The sequence below is a fragment of the Chenopodium quinoa genome, unplaced genomic scaffold, assembly GCF_001683475.1.
Source record: "Chenopodium quinoa cultivar QQ74 unplaced genomic scaffold, ASM168347v1, whole genome shotgun sequence".
Taxonomy (NCBI): Eukaryota; Viridiplantae; Streptophyta; class Magnoliopsida; order Caryophyllales; family Amaranthaceae; genus Chenopodium; species Chenopodium quinoa.
The window spans coordinates 6,039,581-6,058,157 of record NW_018745024.1 but is presented as its reverse complement, the minus strand read 5'-3'; the positions used below and the strand labels follow the sequence as shown (position 1 = coordinate 6,058,157).

Below are 18,577 nucleotides of genomic sequence, written 5' to 3'. Positions count from 1 at the left end.
GCTTAATCCAAAATCAAAATATGATACTCTCTCTGTCACCTTTTGATAGTCTTTTATGGGCAAATTTTAGTCTTAAAATGTTCATCCCATTTGTTTTTTCCAAAAACCATTAATATTAATTTGTTACCAAAATTCCATCCAATTTGCAACAATACTTATGCAAATTTAAATTTCTCATGTAAATTTTGTTTTTCCATGTACTTTTATTACTTTCTCTCTCTACTTTTTTGCATACACAACGTCAATTTACTTTTTCAATGTACTTTAACTATTCTTATTTGTGTTTATTAATTCCCGTGAAAAATGCCCATAAAGGACTATCAAAAGGGGACGAAGGGAGTACATATTTTACCAATTCAAATCAAGTTGTATTACATGTCAAATCGGATCAAACCAAACCGCATTATAACAGTTTGGTGCGGTTTGCCAAAAATCCAAGTTACTCACGCTAGTTATTTTGTTACTAAGGTTGAGGAAATTTATCAGCCAAGTAAGATTGATTAAAATATTGTTATTATTCATGTTTGTCTGGTTTTATTTTTCACATAATTTAAATGCACTTTTTTTTTTTTTTTTGAAAACAGATGAGAATGGCTTATTATTGCAAATCATAAATTCATAATCCACCAAAATTAAGACACTTTAGAGCACTCTCACTCATGGGCATATTTTTGCCCATGAGGAGAATTATGTGGAAAAAATTGAGTATTTTAGTACCACATTCATAGGCATTAAAAAAAACAAAGCTTGAAAATTAAAACAAAGAGCGGTGAGTGTGTGGGTAGGAGAGAGAAATAGTAGGAGAGAGAGTGGTATTAGGTTTTATTTTTAGTCCATGAATGTGTGAGAAGTTCTAAAAATAAAATGCCCGTGAGAAAAAAATGGAAAAGAGCAGTGAGAAAGTGGGTAGAGAGATAATGTCATTTTTTATTTTTCCCCATAAATGAGAGTAGTCTTAGAGAAACGAATCCATACAATCTACGGAGTAATTCATCATTTCCTCTTGTATGCCTTATCAGTTAGGCGAGCTATTGTATTCCCGTCCCGTTTAACATGAGGACAAATAAAAAAAAACATCAAATCTCTTGTCTTTGATTCTCAAATAAACGACTTAAATCATCATATATCAGAAAGATAGAGCTCAACGCTCCTGAAGTGAATCAGCAGCCTTCATAACATTAATATCATCTACCTCAATCCAGGTCTTGCTGTATCCAAATCTGCTAGCTCTTTGTTAACCAAACCTGGTTGCTGCAGCTTCAGCAGTGAGCGCATCCCAGGGAAAGTTCAGCCTTTTAACAGCAGCAATCACCAAAGTACCATTCACATCACGAACAGCCACACCAAGACTAGCATATCTCCCTTCCATTATGTGAGCATCAACATTAATCTTGATCAGTCCAGCAGCTGGCCTTGACGTTGGAGAGAAGACCTGTTTAGCATAGAGGCAGTAGTCATCCACCATCTTCTTGAATCCCATGGCTGCGAAAACAGGATCAGGTACAGCTTGCTCAAAGACACATTTTGTCGCGGCAGAACCAAATAGCCCAAGCCAAACAAATGATGCTACTAACTTCCTTTACATTCAATTTGCTTGCGAACCAAAGGAGTTTTGGGGTGAAAGAACCAGTCGGGGATGCAGCAATTGTGTCACCATACTCGCTATTGCCACACACCCTTCTAGCAGCATCACATTCGAATAGGACATGATTAATAGACTCCACCATCCACAGATTAGCATTCTCAATGCTTTCTACCTGGTGTTGCCCCAACACTCCTAGCCAATAACCTGATTTTACAATATATATCCCATTCTTTGTCGGCCACCAAAACATCTCATCAGAAGGTAAGCTCAAAGACAACGGCAGTTGTAAACTAGTCTGGCAAATAGCAGGTTGAAAACATTCTCTGATTACACTCACATCCCACACCCCACACCCCACAGTTCTGCTCAATGAGCTCTGCAATAGTTAGATTTGGGTTATAAACGGCATTAGGATTAGGCAATGGGATTGCATTTCTTGGCAGCCACTTATCGTTCTAAACCTTAATACTCGAACCACTGCCACCTAAGCCTCTCATTAAGCAGAGATTTTGATACAATTTTTGAAATTATAAATGACATCTTCAAGTGAACAATAAAATATAAAATAACATTTTATTTTATTATTTACGAAAATGGATTTCATACAGTTAATTATTTGTTTATATCAGAGAGAAGCTGCTACACAAAAAATCCAGAATTTTGACTTAATCCATCACCCAAACGAATAACAGAACTTCATCCCAGCCTCCTGCTTCGACTAATGCTAGGATTGATGCCAGTAAGTTCCCCTTCATAACTAAGCTTCGGTCGCTTAACTTCACGCACCTGCCCCTTGCGCCTATTAACCACTTTTTCATGCTGCCGCTGCATACATTTAAAAAGAGCACATCAGAGAAAGGAAACCAAGCAATCACAGATTCACTTAAAATAGTTAACATGATGAACTTAACAATAGTTCTAATCAAGTACCTTGTACTTATTTCTTGGATTCTTTTTCTGCTTCTTTCGATCACGAGTAAGCCCTCTATTTTTCTCCATCTAACAAATATATATATAAAGAATAAGTATCAAGACAACCCATAGGAACTTATGCAATTTGCCATACTTTTTACAGGAGAGAGTGAGCTAGTAGTTTACCTGCTTGGAAATGCGACGTTTTCCATCAGCAGTGATCTCTATTTCATATTGATCTTGTGGGATTCTAAAAGACAAATTATTGTGAGAAACATGCCATGAAATGATGCATTGATGCCGATAAGAAAAGTACATGGTGTGAAAGTAGTTTAGTAACTCACCTTGAATACTTCTCTGCCTTCAATTTATCCTTGGCTTCTTTTTGTTTTTTAACTAAATTGTAGAAGTCTTCTGATTCATCACTATCTCCAGCATCAGTTTTGTCACCCAAACGCTCTGGCTCATTATCAAGTTCAGCAGCATCATTATCTTTTGACTTGATTCCGGCTCTAGCCAGAACCCGAAGTTGGTGTTTCCATCTCCTTTCTCCTAGCTCAGCTCTTTCCTTTCAAAAAGTTGTGAGAAAATAACAGTTAATACAAAGTTGCCAGACTTATAATGTTTTTCATTGACAGTACATAAGCAGTCTGATTATACTACAAACAAATTCGAAAGGGGTGGTGGATCTTCTGACCTTATTAAAAGCAAAGAAAATACTAGGAAAACTTGCAATTGCTGGACAATAGACCATAATCAATAGGATCAACAGACATAGAGTGTGATTAGATCAAAGGTATCAAGTATGACAGTAAATTTAATGACCAGAAAAGCGTTCACTGTCAACAGATTGACATCCCTCATCCTACTGGCTGTACCTAGGTGGCAATGGATCATGATCAACAATCAGGATCTCTTCTCAACTAATCAAAATTTCCATCTGAGCAGATAAGGCATATTGCTTTAAAACTTCAATTAACATCAGAACACATAAAAAGTTTAGGGAAATTGTTTCGAGTACCTTTGATGTTAGAAAAATGCACGGTGTACCTAATTATCTAACAAATGCACGTATCATTGACTTATTAAACCAAATGCACTGTATACATAATTATCTAACAAATGCACGTATCACTAACTTATTAAACTAAAATCATGCCCACACACTGACTTCCTTATATATGCACTAGAACCGCCTAAAAGCATAAATTACATCAAAATCTGAAATTCATTGATCATTCAAAATCCTAAACTTTATTTATAAATTTAGTTTACTTCATTACTTTGTAATAATTGAATTTGATGCTTAGGGGTCTCAATCTGATAAACTTAACATTTGTTATGAGTATAGGGATATTTGGGGCATTTTTAAAAAAATCTTACACGGGTACATTTTTTAAACCTTAGGGGTACACGGAACAATTGGCCGTCGTGAAAAGTTAACGATATACCTTGAGCCTGTTTCCCTTGGCAGGAACAATCAGGGAGAGTTTGCTAGAAAGAGTAAAGGCACGTCTACTGTTAAGAGTAGCACCCTCCAAAGCCATGACATCATCATCATAATCATCAATCGTTTCAAGCTTTCTGTTAATTCTACCAATCACACCACAACAAAATCATGTACATAAAAAATAAAAAAAAAATAAAAATAAAAAAACGTACTAGAAAAGATGTGTGTTCATAAGTGGAAAACAGAATTTACCCAGGAATTTTCTTTAGCTTCATATTCTTGCAATGTTGATTAGTGCGCTTCAATGGAGAACTCAGAGAGACGATGAGGCACTAGGCAGGGCTATGTTCATATGTTTTCTTTTTCCCTTATTTTCAGAGCAATTCAATGGGTTGGAGCCCCATTAATAACCTGCCCATATGGGTCAGATCCGTCCAATAACTAATGGATCGGGTTTTATACAATTGTTCGATGTTGGATCCTTAATGAGGCTGGTCGGGGTTTATAATGATTTAAAACCTCTTTATAGTTTATATAGTATTGTATCAAACTAATATACTTCCTCTGTTCTTTTATTATTGCACCACGTGCCTTTTTAGGAAGTTTCATAAATATTGCACCATTTTCTTTTTCGGAAAAAAATTATTTGTGTTCATACTACAAATACCTATCACACACTTATTTTTTAGTTTATATATATGTCACATGGGCAATTTTGTATTTTTAGCTTTCTCTCTCTTACTTTTTCCACTACCAAAATATTTGCACCCAACCCTTATGGTGCAATAATAAAAAAACGGAGGAAGTATAGCAAATTCAACCGTTCCAGATTACCAATCTAATATATATATAAAGGGGAGTTTTTTCCCGAGTTTTTAGAGAGTCACGTAGGATCTAATTTTCTGAGCGCGCCATGTAGGATTATAAATCTTAGTAGTAGCCAATTAAATAAGAGATTATTAATTTCTTTTAGAATTAAATAATGTGAATGAGATTTTTAAGTTTAAATTAATTAAATGCTATATATTATCTTTTAATATTAGGAATTTTATCTAAATATATAACCAATTTTAGGCTTATAAATACAAAAAAAAAACATTATTTAAAAAAAAAATCAAACAAACCGTGCATCGCACGGGCTTCATCTAGTATTAATATATATTTATTGATAACCTTAAATATACGAAATAATAGTTTTTGGGCGCTGATATTGCAGGCAAAAAAGTAGGGCTGTCAAAAACCGACCCGAACTGGTGACTCTGAACTGTTCCGAAAAGGAATCGAACCGTTAACAACCCGTTATGTTATAACCGTAAACTGACCCGACCCGATTTTTTAAAACCTGAGACTGAACCGATCCAAATGTTTAAAAACTGTTAAGAAACCGTACCCGTTTTCAAGCGAACCGATGCAACCCGAAACCGAGAACAACCCGAACCGAGTACTGCCGAACCCGATAGTAACCCGACCTAGTGTAAACCGAAACTGTTAAAATCCGACAAAACCCCGATTAACCTGAACCGTTTATAACCCGTAACCGGTTATGACCGAACCGTTTACAACCCGTAACCGATTACGACCGAATCGTTTACAACCTGTAACCGGTTATGACCGAACTGTTTACAACCTGTGACCGATTATGACCGATCAATTTATATCTCCATGAGTAAATTAACCGAGCATATTTATGACTAGAACCAAATTTCAACTTGTTCTAATTTTCGTTACCTATTCAACCTAATTTGTTTAACTCATAACTCGATTTTAATTTGATCTGATTTGAATTCGTGTATGAGTCGTAACCTAAGTCATTTATTTGAATTCGTGTATGAGTATATATGTTATGAGTCATAACTTGTTATACGGACAATATGACCTAATAAACCCAATTCTTTACAACCTGCTCAATTATATCCTAATTCACTTGATTTGATTAACTCACTATTCAATCAACCCAACTTGTTTTGTGACCCTTATTAATTAATTGTAACTTTGTGAGTTAGGATTTTACCCAATTCTTCATAACTTGCTCAATTATATCCTAACTCACTTGATTTGTTAAACTCACTATTCAATCAACCCAACTTGTTTTACGACCCTTATTAATTAATTGTGACTTTGTGAGTTAGGATTTAACCCAATTTGTTTTGAACCAAAACTCGTTTTTAAATCGACTGAGTTCAACCGAAACCAATTATGACCCGAACCGATTATAATCCAAACCCGATTAGGATCCGATCTGTTTTGACCCGCAAACCGTACTAAACTGGAAAACCCCGTTTTCAAACTGACCAAGTTAAACTCGAACCGATTATGACCTAAACCGATTACAACCCAACCCGATTAGGACCTGATCTGTTTTGACCCGAAACCCGCTTAAAACTGAAAAAATCAGTTTTCAAACTGTTGAGTTCAACCCGAACCAATTATGACCCGAACCGATTACAACCCGATCTGATTAGAGTTCGGACCCGAATAGAAACCGTAGTTAAAAAAACCCAAACCGAACTGACCTGATTTTATTTAAAACCGAACTGAACTGGCCCGTTAATTATTTAAACCCGTTATAAACCGACCCGTTACAAACCGAAAACTTATAAACCGAACCATTAACCCGATTGACACCTCTACAAAAAAAGTCATTGCCAAGGCAAATGATTTATCCTATACCCATAATCTTTGAGTATCTAAGACTAAATAAATCAAAATATTAATTCAATAAAATACTTTGTACTCCATAATATCTTGTTGCCTATAAAGCAGTTAAATATTCTAATTAAAATTTTTCCAACTACTAATTATTCTCGTCAAAATATGCAACAAATTAAATTATTCACCATCATAAACTCATCCGTATAATCTTCTTACAATCACTAAAATTGACATTTTATCCGAAGAAACACCATTATCAAAGCTTTACAAGTATTAGCTACCTCTAAATTTGTTTTATTAATAAATTTCATTTATTTATCAAGCCCTTAATTAGTGTTTTCATGTAAACTTAAAACGTATTGATGCATATCACTTTGACAAACTTTTTATGCCAATACTATCTATAACCTTCTAAAAAGAGAAAACATGGTTTGCATCAAAAGGGCAGTTGCACAGTATATTGTTTCCTATAAATTCCATCCATGTCCCTTTTATTTATTTTTTTTTATTTCCCTTTTTTTTCTTTTTTTTTTTTGAATTTGTACAGAATTTTCTACAGTTCAACCGTTTTCATGGGTTGTGGTGTTGGCAAAGTTTGTTTTTATCCCTTTTTATTTATTTATTTTTTTTATTTCCCTTTTTTTTCTTTTTTTTTTTAAAAAAATTTGTACAGAATTTTCTACAGTTCAACCGTTCTCATGGGTTGTGGTGTTGGCAAAGTTTGTTTTTATCCCTTTTTATTTATTTATTTTTTTTATTTCCCTTTTTTTTCCCTTTTTTTTTCTTTTTTTTTTAACCCAACCTTTTACTAACCCGACCCAAACCCGATAAGATGTATGATCCGACGTGACCCGACTTAAGCATGACCCAACCCGAACCCGACCCGCATATGTTATGACATTAACCCGTATTGACCCGACCCAACTCACACTAACCCGTCTCAAACCCGACCCGTTTACCCGAATTGACGGCTCTAGATCAAACTAATACATTATTTATTTAGTGTTTTAAAGGGTAAAATTTATGTTAAATATACAAGTAGTAATTTTTATATTATATAAAATACGCAACTTTAAAAACTTTTAGGATAACTCTAACATGTCTTTCAATAAGCTAATGAAAGTCAAATGTATTCAAGTAGTAATTTTAATGTTATATAAAAAGCGTAACTTAAAATTTTTTAGGCTAGCTCTAACCTGTCTTTCAATAAGCTAAAGAAAGTCAGAAGCATTCAAGAATTTGTGGAACTTTTTATTTTAAAATATATTTTACCCCATATAAAACCTATTGCAAGGTTGTTATAAATGCATTTTTATATATCATTAATACCTTTAATTTAATTACATATTAGTAAAAATAATTAACAAAAAAAAAGTGAATTTAGGGGTGAATCAAATAAGATTACTCATGACTATTTTTCCAATATTCAAATGCATTTATCACAAAAAGGTCAAATGAATGTGTATGATAAAGAATAAAAGAGGATATAAGTCGTCGTAACTTTTAAAATAATTTTATATTATACTAAGTTAGGGCAGCTAACACGTGCCATATACAATTAGCCATATTCGAAAAGCACTTTTGGTTTGGCTTTTGCCTAAACTTAAGTTGTTGCATCATTAATAACGAGGGACAATATATAAACATATATTTATAGAGGTATCAATATCCGCACACTATTATAAAGAGTTAAAAAATAAAGACATTTATCATTAACGTGGATAGAAAATTAAATAAATATTTTAGAGAGTATAATCTAAATTTTCTTAATTAAACTTCTTAAAATGCAGGGATATAGAGTGCAGTCAGCTTTAGTATTTGAATGACAATAGGTGACCCAAAATATAATTAAAGTAGATTTATTATTTTTTGAAGATGATTATGAGAAATAAATATGATATACATATCATATGTAGGCTCATTCTTTGTACCAAATATTATTGTAAGCCTTTGCATCCAAGCAATGATTTTTACTAATTAATTATTAACGTTATTATTCACAATACATCACATACACTTTCAATTTGAAATGTTTTTTTAATGCAATCTAACTTAATTATTTATTTGTAGGGTTTATGTCAAATGGTAATTTTTTTACAGCTTGGTTGTTGAATAATATGATTATATTTCTATGGAGTATTAGTTTTGGTAAAAATGCTCCATAATAACACTTACTATGCATTCCCTTTTAATACTTTTTTTTTAATTGTACATGCACGCAGGAAAAAAAATTATTAATAATTAATTTTTAATGCATATTAGATTTTTACATTACATTTTTTAATTTATACAATTTAAATATTTAACTTGTTGAAAATTTTATATAAATTATTACAATTGGTTGATGTGTGCGTAGCACGCAGCGACCCAACTAGTATATGAAAACAAATATAAGGGTGTGTTATCTTCACCTTACAATAAATATTATAAGTTTTAGGTTTAATAAGTTTAGATAAGTTTAATTAAGTTTCAATAAGCTCTAAGAGCTTAATCTGGTCTGTGAGTGACGGTATGTGTATCCTGTAGGTGTTTTTTTGGCATTAAACTCCTGAGACTTTAGTTTAAGCAACAAAGCACAAAAAACTTGAATTAGACTTTAGTTTAAGCAACATTTGTGAGTGAAATTTTAACATGGTTATGGTCATCTACAAAACTCTGGAACATAAAAAAAAACATAGATGATTCTGTTTAAAGGCCAGTCTCTCATATAGGGTACTAGAGGTATGGTGACCGGATGGCCAGAAAACCCAAGTCAAAATAACTTCCCTGGAGTTTAACTACATCCACTGATCCACATTGCTCGGATTTTAGGAGCGAAAATACAGAGTTTGTGCTCCCAAAATTACATACCCTAGAATTCAGATGATTCTATTTCTAACTGTACCAAAGACTTAATTCCAAAAGGGGGTGAATTCCTCTAATTTGATAATGGAAGCCGAACCCTATGGTTTCAAGTTTCAACCGATACTATGAACAGACCACGGTAACAAAACCTTTCACTAGTATTCACTATTCACAACTTTTCAACTCTTCAGACTCTTTGCTGTGCTCTCAAGTTGAGTGGCATCAACTAGGGACTTATTTATAGCCGTACCTTCGGGACTGTGTCCAAACACCAACAACGATACTTTGACCTTGACATCTCGAGAAGTTCATCAGGTGTCAGCTTCTCAAGATCTTTCATTTTGCAACAATCAAACTCATTGGTAATAAATTCAGTAACCTGACTGGGTAAGCATGATCCCACGAAATCTTTGAGATGATCTTGGTCACGCATTCTCTTGTACAGCCTCATTACAGAGACACAGTCTTCGTAAGGATCGTGTATTCCCATCTGAATATCATAACTGCATTTACACAGTGAAGAATCAAATTTAGAACAAAGAATGGTAAATGGTTAATGTCTGCCAATTCTTTTTGAAGGTTTACTCGACCCTCTCTCTCTGACACACACACATGCCCTACACTTGACAGTAACACATCTGAGAAACCATTGAGTTGTAATGAACTGGAAATTTGACAGCAGAATTGAAAGGTTTTAGCAGATTCAACATTACATATATGGGCAGCGATAGTTACAAGGCGCACGCAAGTGTAAACTGTAAAGAGGTGAACATACCCAAGGTACATTTTTGTCAGATATTTGAGTGAGTGGCTGACCAAATTTGTTTTCATCAGCGGCTGATATTTGGCCGTATCCCTGCAATATTATGAAATCAGAAAGCCTTTCAAAACTAGGCAGAAGGAATTTAAGATAAGAACCAGATAAAATAAGATCATAAACCGAAATTCAGAGCCTATCTATTGAAGCACATTGTTCTGTGGGCTGCCTATTCAATAATAAACCAGGAAGAAAAAAGATGGGATCTTTACAACAGAGCCTCACACCATAGCAGTACACCGCAATAAGAATTAAATGCTAGATATAGAAAAAGCAATGACCACACTCATGAAATATTACGTTTTCATTGCTCTATTAGTTTACTTGATCTCAGACGTATCACATTTCACCAAACCATCAATCTACAAATTTATTTATAACAGACATGACACATGGAATTGTATACATATCAGCCTCATCTTGGGCCTTGAAGCATGAGATGATACCAGAGATTGAGGACATGTTTTTCTGATGACAAAAGACCTGGAACAGCGAAATTCCTCTCATTCTGTAGCTGTCATTAACTACAAGGAAATGAAGGAAGCTATAGAGAAAATCTAGGACATAAAATTTGTTATGAAGTATGCGAACTATGGATCATTGCGGAAATTTTCAGAATAGGACCTCAAATAGACTTAAGCCCAGATGAAGACCTAGGTTTTAAGGTAGATGGAACAAATAAGACCTTTCAAAGAGAATTCAGCAAGCACCCACATACAAAGTCAGATCACATCTAAACTACCAAAAGGAAAAATAATGCTAAAATCACCGAACTCCATATCAGATGTGCACATTTTCAGTCAATCTTCCATCAATATATAAAAATAAACTTTTATGAAGATTATTGGTGACTACAGGATGATTTGAGATTGAAACCATGGAAATTGGAAAGGTTGCACTATTTTCTCCAGCCATTGGGCAGAGGGGACATTAACAATATGATATGTTTATGAAGAACTAAGGTAAGGGAAGGAAATTAGCCACACATAATAAAAAAAATAAAAATAAAAAAAAAGAGGGGAAAGGTCAACTTGCCGGAAATTTGACTATTATGCCGAAAAGTATAGAATTAAGGTGCTACTTGACAAACTGTAGGGCCTTAAAAGGTGGTCCAACTCCCCATATCAAATATATTGTATGTTCTCACAATATTTAAGTCTTAATATCCCTATATTTATCAACCCGTAATTGCATGCATTAAGGACAGAGGTATGGAAAGGCTAAAGGCCAAAACAGCAATACTTCACAGCTGATTATGGCATATAACAGTCAGAGTCTAACTTTCAACTTTCCAAGTTGGAGAAAAAGCTAGCAATTGAGTTTTCTAGGGTTCTTTCATTTACACAATTACACAGGTAAATGAACCACTTAAGGTGAAAAGCAGCAAGACAATGGCCAAACATAATAATTATACTTCCCCTATTTGGTAGAGAGCAATCATGGGCTTCATAGCATTGTAGCATGCAATTTTTTGCACAACGTCCTGAATATACATGAATCCACTCTCATTAAAATTGAGGGGGCATTAATTCATACATCCGAGTATCCAATCCCAACAGAACTTCACTCATAATAATCAGAGCCTTGTAAGGTGCACATGGGGCAATTTTTATAATGCGAAGGTACCTCGTGAGTTGTCATATAGGATGCAAATATAATTTGAGACTGACAAGAAAACGTACGTTTCCATGTTATTGTAGACATAAAAAAAAAAAAAAAAAAAAAAAACATAATTCCTAAGAGGCTAAGGCCACCATCGCAGGTATTAGTCAATAATTATTAAAGAACTCCAGAAGTGACAGCATCATTAAGCAAGTACAATGTTCTATGAAGTGATCACCAGCACAAAAGTTGACATTTCAGAGAAAACAGAGCTACCTGATCAGGTGGTCTGGATAAGTCATATTCAAACAATCCAAATCATGCTCCAGAGAGTGACCCACAAGAAGCTTGGCCTTTCCACCATCAACTCTCACTATTCCTATGGACTCGCCATTATATAGGATTTCCAGAATCTTTTCCTGCACTTCTTTCAAAGGCATTGCATCTCTTAGATGTTCTTCACTTAAGCCTGTCAAATCAGATCTGCAGCATTGTGCAAGGAATAGTCCGGTCAAAATAAATATGTACAAACATGATCAAACCTAAGGTAAGAGTCTACCTGTAATCAGTAACAGGCATTTGAGGTTTTACATAAGCATGAAATATTATATCCTCGTTCTCATCAATAAGGCAAACCCTACCACATAAATTAAGAGTTCCATCACTACCACCTCCAACCATTTCACAGTCCATCGCAACTGCTTCATGAATCTTTGGGAGACCATTGCTTCTGTCAGAAATCGAGTTCTTCAGTTCCATAGAAGGCAATGATATGGTACCCTGAAGTCATTGAACAAACTAGTATATTACAGAAATGGATTACACAAAACTCATACTATGGAAATTATTAAAAAGAACTTGTAATCAAAGATTAACTTACAAGGCGAGTAGGTGGAGGTAGCTGACAAGTCCATTTATGCTCACTTAACAAAATGCAGCTGTCAAATATTTTCATGCAAAGACCACATCCCAGTTCATGAAAGATTCTACTGCAGTTGTCTTTTGCCAACAAACCTGAAGGGTTGGTCAAAGAAAATGCTAAAAAACCAACTTAACAGAATTCAAGGGAACTAATTTAAAAATTCCCTGTCAGTCACTCACCTTTTGAATGCTCCCTGAGAGATTCAAATGATCTGCAGTGTTTCTTACATACTCCACATTTAGGTTGGTGCACCGAGTGGTAAGAGACCTTCATGTGCTCCACAAGATGCTCTTTTTTATTATATTGCTTATAGCAAGCTGAGCATTTATGCCTGTATTTAGAGAGAAGAGCAACAGATCACACATATTAGCCAAAGCAATGTCAGGAGATTTAGCAGATCAGCAAAGAAAATTTTGGAGGAAGGACGAGAATTTTCTTTTGGAAAAATAAAAGTTTTAATTCAGCACTAAATCAACCACCCTCAATCTTCCCCAACTTTTAGCAAGCCAAACTAAGCACCTGAATTCCAGATAGACAAGTTGACCAAGGCCTGACCTGTAAAATATAATCTACGGGGTGACCACAACTGAGCAAAACTGTATTTTAACAAATCATCATTGATCATCCCCCTTTTCCTCCCTTAAGATACTAGCATTTTTCACTCTTCACAATGCACATAGCCACCTGCCGATATGACTCTGTAAATTGAAACATGCCAAGCTAATAATGATACTATGCATCCCACATTTGAGTAAACTGTATAAGGAATTCTCCTCCCAGGCTCCTACAACTTATGTGATGAAATTCAAGTTCCAACTGAACGTGTTGGATAATGATGACCTTTAATGGAATTTTGCCATGTTTAGAATGTCCTAACTTGGAGTTGGTTAAGTTGCGTGAAAATGGAATATTAAGATACTAAAGAGGCATTTCAGATCATTGCAACTCCGCACCACACCACGCCTACCAGAAGAACTACTCAAGAACCAATAAACATAGTGAAAAGAAAATGAGATCCAAAGAGGTCACCTTCAATCAAGCCCTTCCTAGCCCCAAACCATCACATGGAATCGTCTTCCACTAAGATTAACAAACAAGTAGAATACAACCCTTAATCTGCTTCTTCCACCTCAACAATAGACCTAAGTAACTCTATCACCTCACCCAAAAAACCTCATTTCATCCTATTGCGCCGGCCTTCCCTTGAACTAACATAAATACATCTAGCTTCATCAACTGAGATTAATCTAAACTCATAATCTAAAATTCCTTAATAAACATTTATCACAAAATCTTGAAGCTTAAAACTTAGAAGCCTATTACCAATTACATACGAAGTATAAGGATATTACAGCAATCCCTATTACCAATGTTCCTAATGGGCTAAAACAACTCATTAAACACAACCAAAATTAGGAAAAATCAAACACATAAAGACCCTTTGAAAGATATATGGCATACCAATTATGTTACATAAAATGCACGTACAAAGTACAGCATTTAAATGAAAATAACATCCACCCTTTTTTTCAGGGATTTTTAATGTATTACTGTACACTAAATATAAGTACCAAAAATTCGCAAATTTGATGATAAAAAACACATGCAATTTCACAATGAGAGACAAATTTTCAACCAAGCAAAAATTTAGCATGTATAAATTCCTCATTAATATTTACCACAAAACATTTTCACTTTTTCAACACACCCAGAAAAGTACACTCATTTCAATAAGTCTTTGCAAATTATTACAGTCCTAATTCTCCTAAAGATGGAATCTTTATAACTGAAACAAAAAACCCATTCCACAAATCACCACAATAATGTCAAAAACTAAATAAATTTCTCAAAAGTTTACAAGGGCAACATTGATAATTCTTACAAAAATCTGAGTAAATACAAAAAAGTGGGGGAAGAAAGAGAGAAAAAGAAAGGAGGAACCTGGTTTTGACAGATTTAGGAGGATTAGTCTCAGAATCCATGAAAAATGAGAGTTTTTGATTGAAAAGAGAAGCAGCAACAATGGCGGGAAAGAAGAAAGGAAAGAGCCAGAAAGACCTGATCGCAATATCCGGAGTTTATAAGAGTAAGCAGTGTTCATATGTTGTGGGCGGTGGTAGGGTAAGTTTGTGGGGTACTTGGACACTTGGTAGTGGATGTTGATTGTTCCTATCACTTACTTTAAATTGAATATCAAAAATCAAAATTAAGGCATAAGTTTTGTTAAATTGAATTACCCTAATCCAATAATCACATGAATTTGTACAACTTTTAAGTACGAGTGTATGAGTTACAATTAACGATGCTTCGTACTCTTACATTTTTATTTTTGGGTACAATCGTACAGGTGTACCTTACAATTAAAGTTGCTTCATACTCGTTAGTCGTAACATTTTAGCTTGCTATCAAACTCGCTTATCCTTTGAGAGCGAGGGATAGCTCAAGTGGTTAGAGCTCCCCTCCCGGTCCCAGGTGATCCTAGGATCGATTCTCATCACCCGCCCTTGTGGCTCTCTAAACATAAAAAAAAAAAAAAAAAAAAAAAAAAAAAAAAAAAAAAAACTCGCTTATCCTTTTAGGTAAATTATCACGCCCTTTATTTCTCCGTTTTTTCTTATAGTTCATTTAATTCTGCAGCTCGGCGAAGCTGTTAGAAATTGAGATCAGTGTCGATGGAAATGAATAAAATGAAGGTGTCGACATCGATGTTGGAAATGGTGACGTTAGAAGAAGTTGAAGGTCGGAGGGGGTGAAAGAAGATGAAAGTGAAGGAGATAAAGAAGATGAATGGTGATGTAGAGATTGGAGGAGGAGGAAGAAGGGAGAATGACAAAATTAACCTTCACCTTTTATAAAAAATGACCGATTTACTGTTAGCCAATGTTAAGGTGATAATGTCATAAATCTGGTTTTTCTCACCCTTGCCCAACCTGCCACGGTACATACAATCGATTGTATGAACATATTGGATATTGGATGCATGTTACCAAACTTGATCCTTTTCATTTCACATGTAAGACATATAATGCAGCCATAATTTCTAGAGTTAAAAGGGGATGTAATTTAGAACTTTTTTTCTTAATAACAATAACATACACTATTTTTTAGTATGTAGTATGTTTTTAACCATAATTTTGTAATATATAATAAAAAACGATTTTTTTCCAAAATGACAACTTTAAATACTACGTAATTGTTTTTACTTTTATCGATACAAGCACTATTCAACACAAAAATAAATAGAAGCCATAATTCTTGTAATACAATTTCATCCAAAAAATTTACAATTGACAACACAACAGCAGACTTCAGCAATATTATGAGCTTCAGCAGTCTTAGCAGCAGAGGAAAGAGCTTCACCCATGCAAGAGCACAGTATGCTAGGAGAAGAGGGTAATAAACTACAAGTAATAAACAAGTCTGATCAATCCTATTTTCTTAGATTCCAAACCTTGAAGCCTAAGAACAGTGGACTTGCAAACCACCCAAGTAAAGAATTTAGCTTCTTTAAAGATAGAATTTTGAAAAATCATATTGTCATCCCTGCTCATGTCACTCTCTGTAACAGCCTGCAGCAGCGGCTTTATTAGCAGTTACATATTGCGTAAAATAGTGATGTTTAACCCTTGGGAAACATTTTAGTGTATGTTTCATAAGAAAATATTATACACGCATACCATTTCAATCAGATAATACTCATAATAGTATCCATGATAAACAAATGGCAGCCCAAGATTTATTTCGATAATAATATTTAGGGTTGATTTGTTTGATTGTTTCCTCTTACACTTGTTGTAAAACTGTAAAATAAATAAATAAATAAATAAAACAGATTTTAAGTGAAATTGAACACTCTAGTTGATGAGTAATTGATCTATTCTACCCTAGGGAGAGCAAGCACCAAAGCAATTGCCGGAAAACACCCTTTTTAAAGTTTTCTTACAGCCTGAAATTTCCTGAGCAGCCTACCTACAATGATCTTATACCAATGAAATCACACTAATATGCAATCTTACAGAAAACGATCATCCTTTTGAAACCCTGGCAATACTAGGGCTACAGGCAAACTTTAAAATTATAACCCCTTCTCATTCACAGACATATACACATGCACACACATAGACACACTAAGAAAAGAAGTCCCTTTTTTGAGAGTTGTCAACGCATTATGGGTAAATTTAAACTAAGTAAGCACAACTATCCAAACGGTCTGCTTTAATTAAGATTGGGAAGACCTTAATTAAGGGTGCGTCAGACCAAAAGCCAAGACACATGATTCTATTGAAAAAAGGGAGCTTAGCTGTTTGTTTGTGTGCCTAAGAGAATGGGAGGCGACGTAGTGGTTTCTAAATCATTGGAAATGGTGAGGCAGTAGGGTTGGGCCCCCGCTTCCTTTGGACACCTTCAAATTTGGTTTTTGGAAGCAATATTCATCTCAAGGACAAAACATAGAATAACAGACATCTAGTGTTCATTATAGAAGACATGAGTAATACATACAAAAAAAAAACCCACTTGTGGATGGTTTTAAATTCAGAAAAATAACAGACTTTAAATTCTGAAACATTGTCAGTTTGTCACTAATAGTGGTTGTAGTTTCAGTAGTAGTACCTTCATTCAAAGCACCCTTTTTTCTTAATCTTTTTCTCCTCAATATCAATTGTTTCTTTGTAGATGATTTTCCTCCCAAGCACTTGTATCATCCATAGTTTTTCCTACCAAGTACCAAAATAACAGCAACAAACAAAAAGTAATTATTAAATCAGCAAAATTTAGAGAAATAAACATAAGCTAAGAAGATAAGGAATTCTGAGAATAGGAAGGTGAAGGTGCCTAGAGCCCTAGAGGGATCAAGCTCATTTGTCGAGCTCAAAAAAAGCCAGCAAAAAAGTCTTAGCTTTATAACCCAATTAAATAACAGGAGTAGGCAACAGTGATGAGATTATATAGCTCAATATATAATACCAAACAAAACTAATAAAAACAAAAAATTGATGCATAACAATGGAAAACCCAACTCGTTTCAGGTTTTTAATTAGATAAATATCACATTCATTATTAATACTTTGTATAAACATATGGATACAGAAACACAATCATGATTCATGAATCAACTAATCTTTTTGACCGATAAACTACGAGGAGGGGCCCCATCCTATCACAGGAATGGGGCTGTGAGGAGTCGAACCCCCATCACATGGGGAGGAGATGGAGGGACCAACCATCCCTCCATCCCCTCACTCCTCCATGAATCAACTAATCTAAATTGGGCTAATATTTTTTTTTTCATAATGCGTATATATATATATATATATATTTATCAAGAAAATTCCCTAAATTCAAAGCTTTACCAAGAACTTACAAAAACCAAAATCTGAAAATCAAACACAAACCTAAACATGAAGAGTGGACCTTTTATATATTGCTAGATATGTAGTGGTGTCTGAAATACATAGTACTAAGGTTATAAATTGCTTTTCTACAATAATTTTTGAGTTAACTTGTATAAATTGAACAGATTGAATTTACAAGATTTGACAAGGAAAGCAGATGTCATTCTTCCTCCATGATAGATAATGTGCTTAAATTCTCAATCCTCAGCACAGGTGTATTCTTATGGATTCCAATCTGCATGATTGGGTTTCAGGCATCAAAAACGAAAATATTTTCTTGATGGAGCATTATGTCTCATCTTATTCTTATCAAATACAAAGAATCTATTTTATGAACAGCTATTATATGTACAACTTATAATACTAGTATGCAATTTGACGTGTATTTTGTCAAGATTTG

General features: G+C 34.3%; 2 protein-coding genes across 3 annotated transcripts; both read right to left on the bottom strand.

Annotated features, from left to right (window-relative positions):
• Positions 1-2,144: 2,144 nt before the first annotated feature.
• On the bottom strand, positions 2,145-4,452 carry LOC110708984 (something about silencing protein 10). 2 transcript variants are annotated; one of them, XM_021887211.1, is made up of 6 exons: positions 4,200-4,452; positions 3,949-4,081; positions 2,842-3,065; positions 2,684-2,747; positions 2,516-2,584; positions 2,145-2,410 (listed from the first exon to the last, which is right to left on the bottom strand). In XM_021887211.1, the coding sequence occupies exons 1-6, from the start codon at positions 4,220-4,222 to the stop codon at positions 2,282-2,284; spliced, it is 642 nt and encodes a 213-aa protein (XP_021742903.1). In that variant the 5' UTR covers positions 4,223-4,452; the 3' UTR covers positions 2,145-2,281. The 2 variants fall into 2 exon arrangements, with proteins under 2 accessions (XP_021742903.1, XP_021742902.1); XM_021887210.1 differs by having other exon boundaries at positions 3,949-4,090; positions 4,200-4,446.
• A 4,810-nt stretch (positions 4,453-9,262) lies between these two features.
• On the bottom strand, positions 9,263-15,413 carry LOC110708388 (RNA exonuclease 4-like). Its single transcript, XM_021886517.1, has 7 exons — positions 14,726-15,413; positions 12,964-13,115; positions 12,743-12,876; positions 12,422-12,642; positions 12,139-12,345; positions 10,219-10,299; positions 9,263-9,946 (listed from the first exon to the last, which is right to left on the bottom strand). The coding sequence occupies exons 1-7, from the start codon at positions 14,764-14,766 to the stop codon at positions 9,682-9,684; spliced, it is 1,101 nt and encodes a 366-aa protein (XP_021742209.1). The 5' UTR covers positions 14,767-15,413; the 3' UTR covers positions 9,263-9,681.
• Between the last annotated feature and the right edge of the window lie 3,164 nt (positions 15,414-18,577).

Bases quoted from the DNA above. Each gene is read 5' to 3' on its own strand.
- LOC110708984 (XM_021887210.1), bottom strand. From the start codon at position 4,222: ATGAAGCTAAAGAAAATTCCTGG. The intron at 3,066-3,948 runs GTATATCGTTAA...ACTTTTTGAAAG, and splicing joins CCAAGGGAAACAGGCTCAAG to GAAAGAGCTGAGCTAGGAGA. The intron at 2,411-2,515 runs GTACTTGATTAG...AAATGTATGCAG, and splicing joins ATCCAAGAAATAAGTACAAG to CGGCAGCATGAAAAAGTGGT.
- LOC110708388 (XM_021886517.1), bottom strand. From the start codon at position 14,766: ATGGATTCTGAGACTAATCCTCCTAAATCTGTCAAAACCAG. The intron at 12,346-12,421 runs GTAGACTCTTAC...ACAATGCTGCAG, and splicing joins ATGCCTGTTACTGATTACAG to ATCTGATTTGACAGGCTTAA. The intron at 9,947-10,218 runs GTATGTTCACCT...GTGTAAATGCAG, and splicing joins CTGACAAAAATGTACCTTGG to TTATGATATTCAGATGGGAA.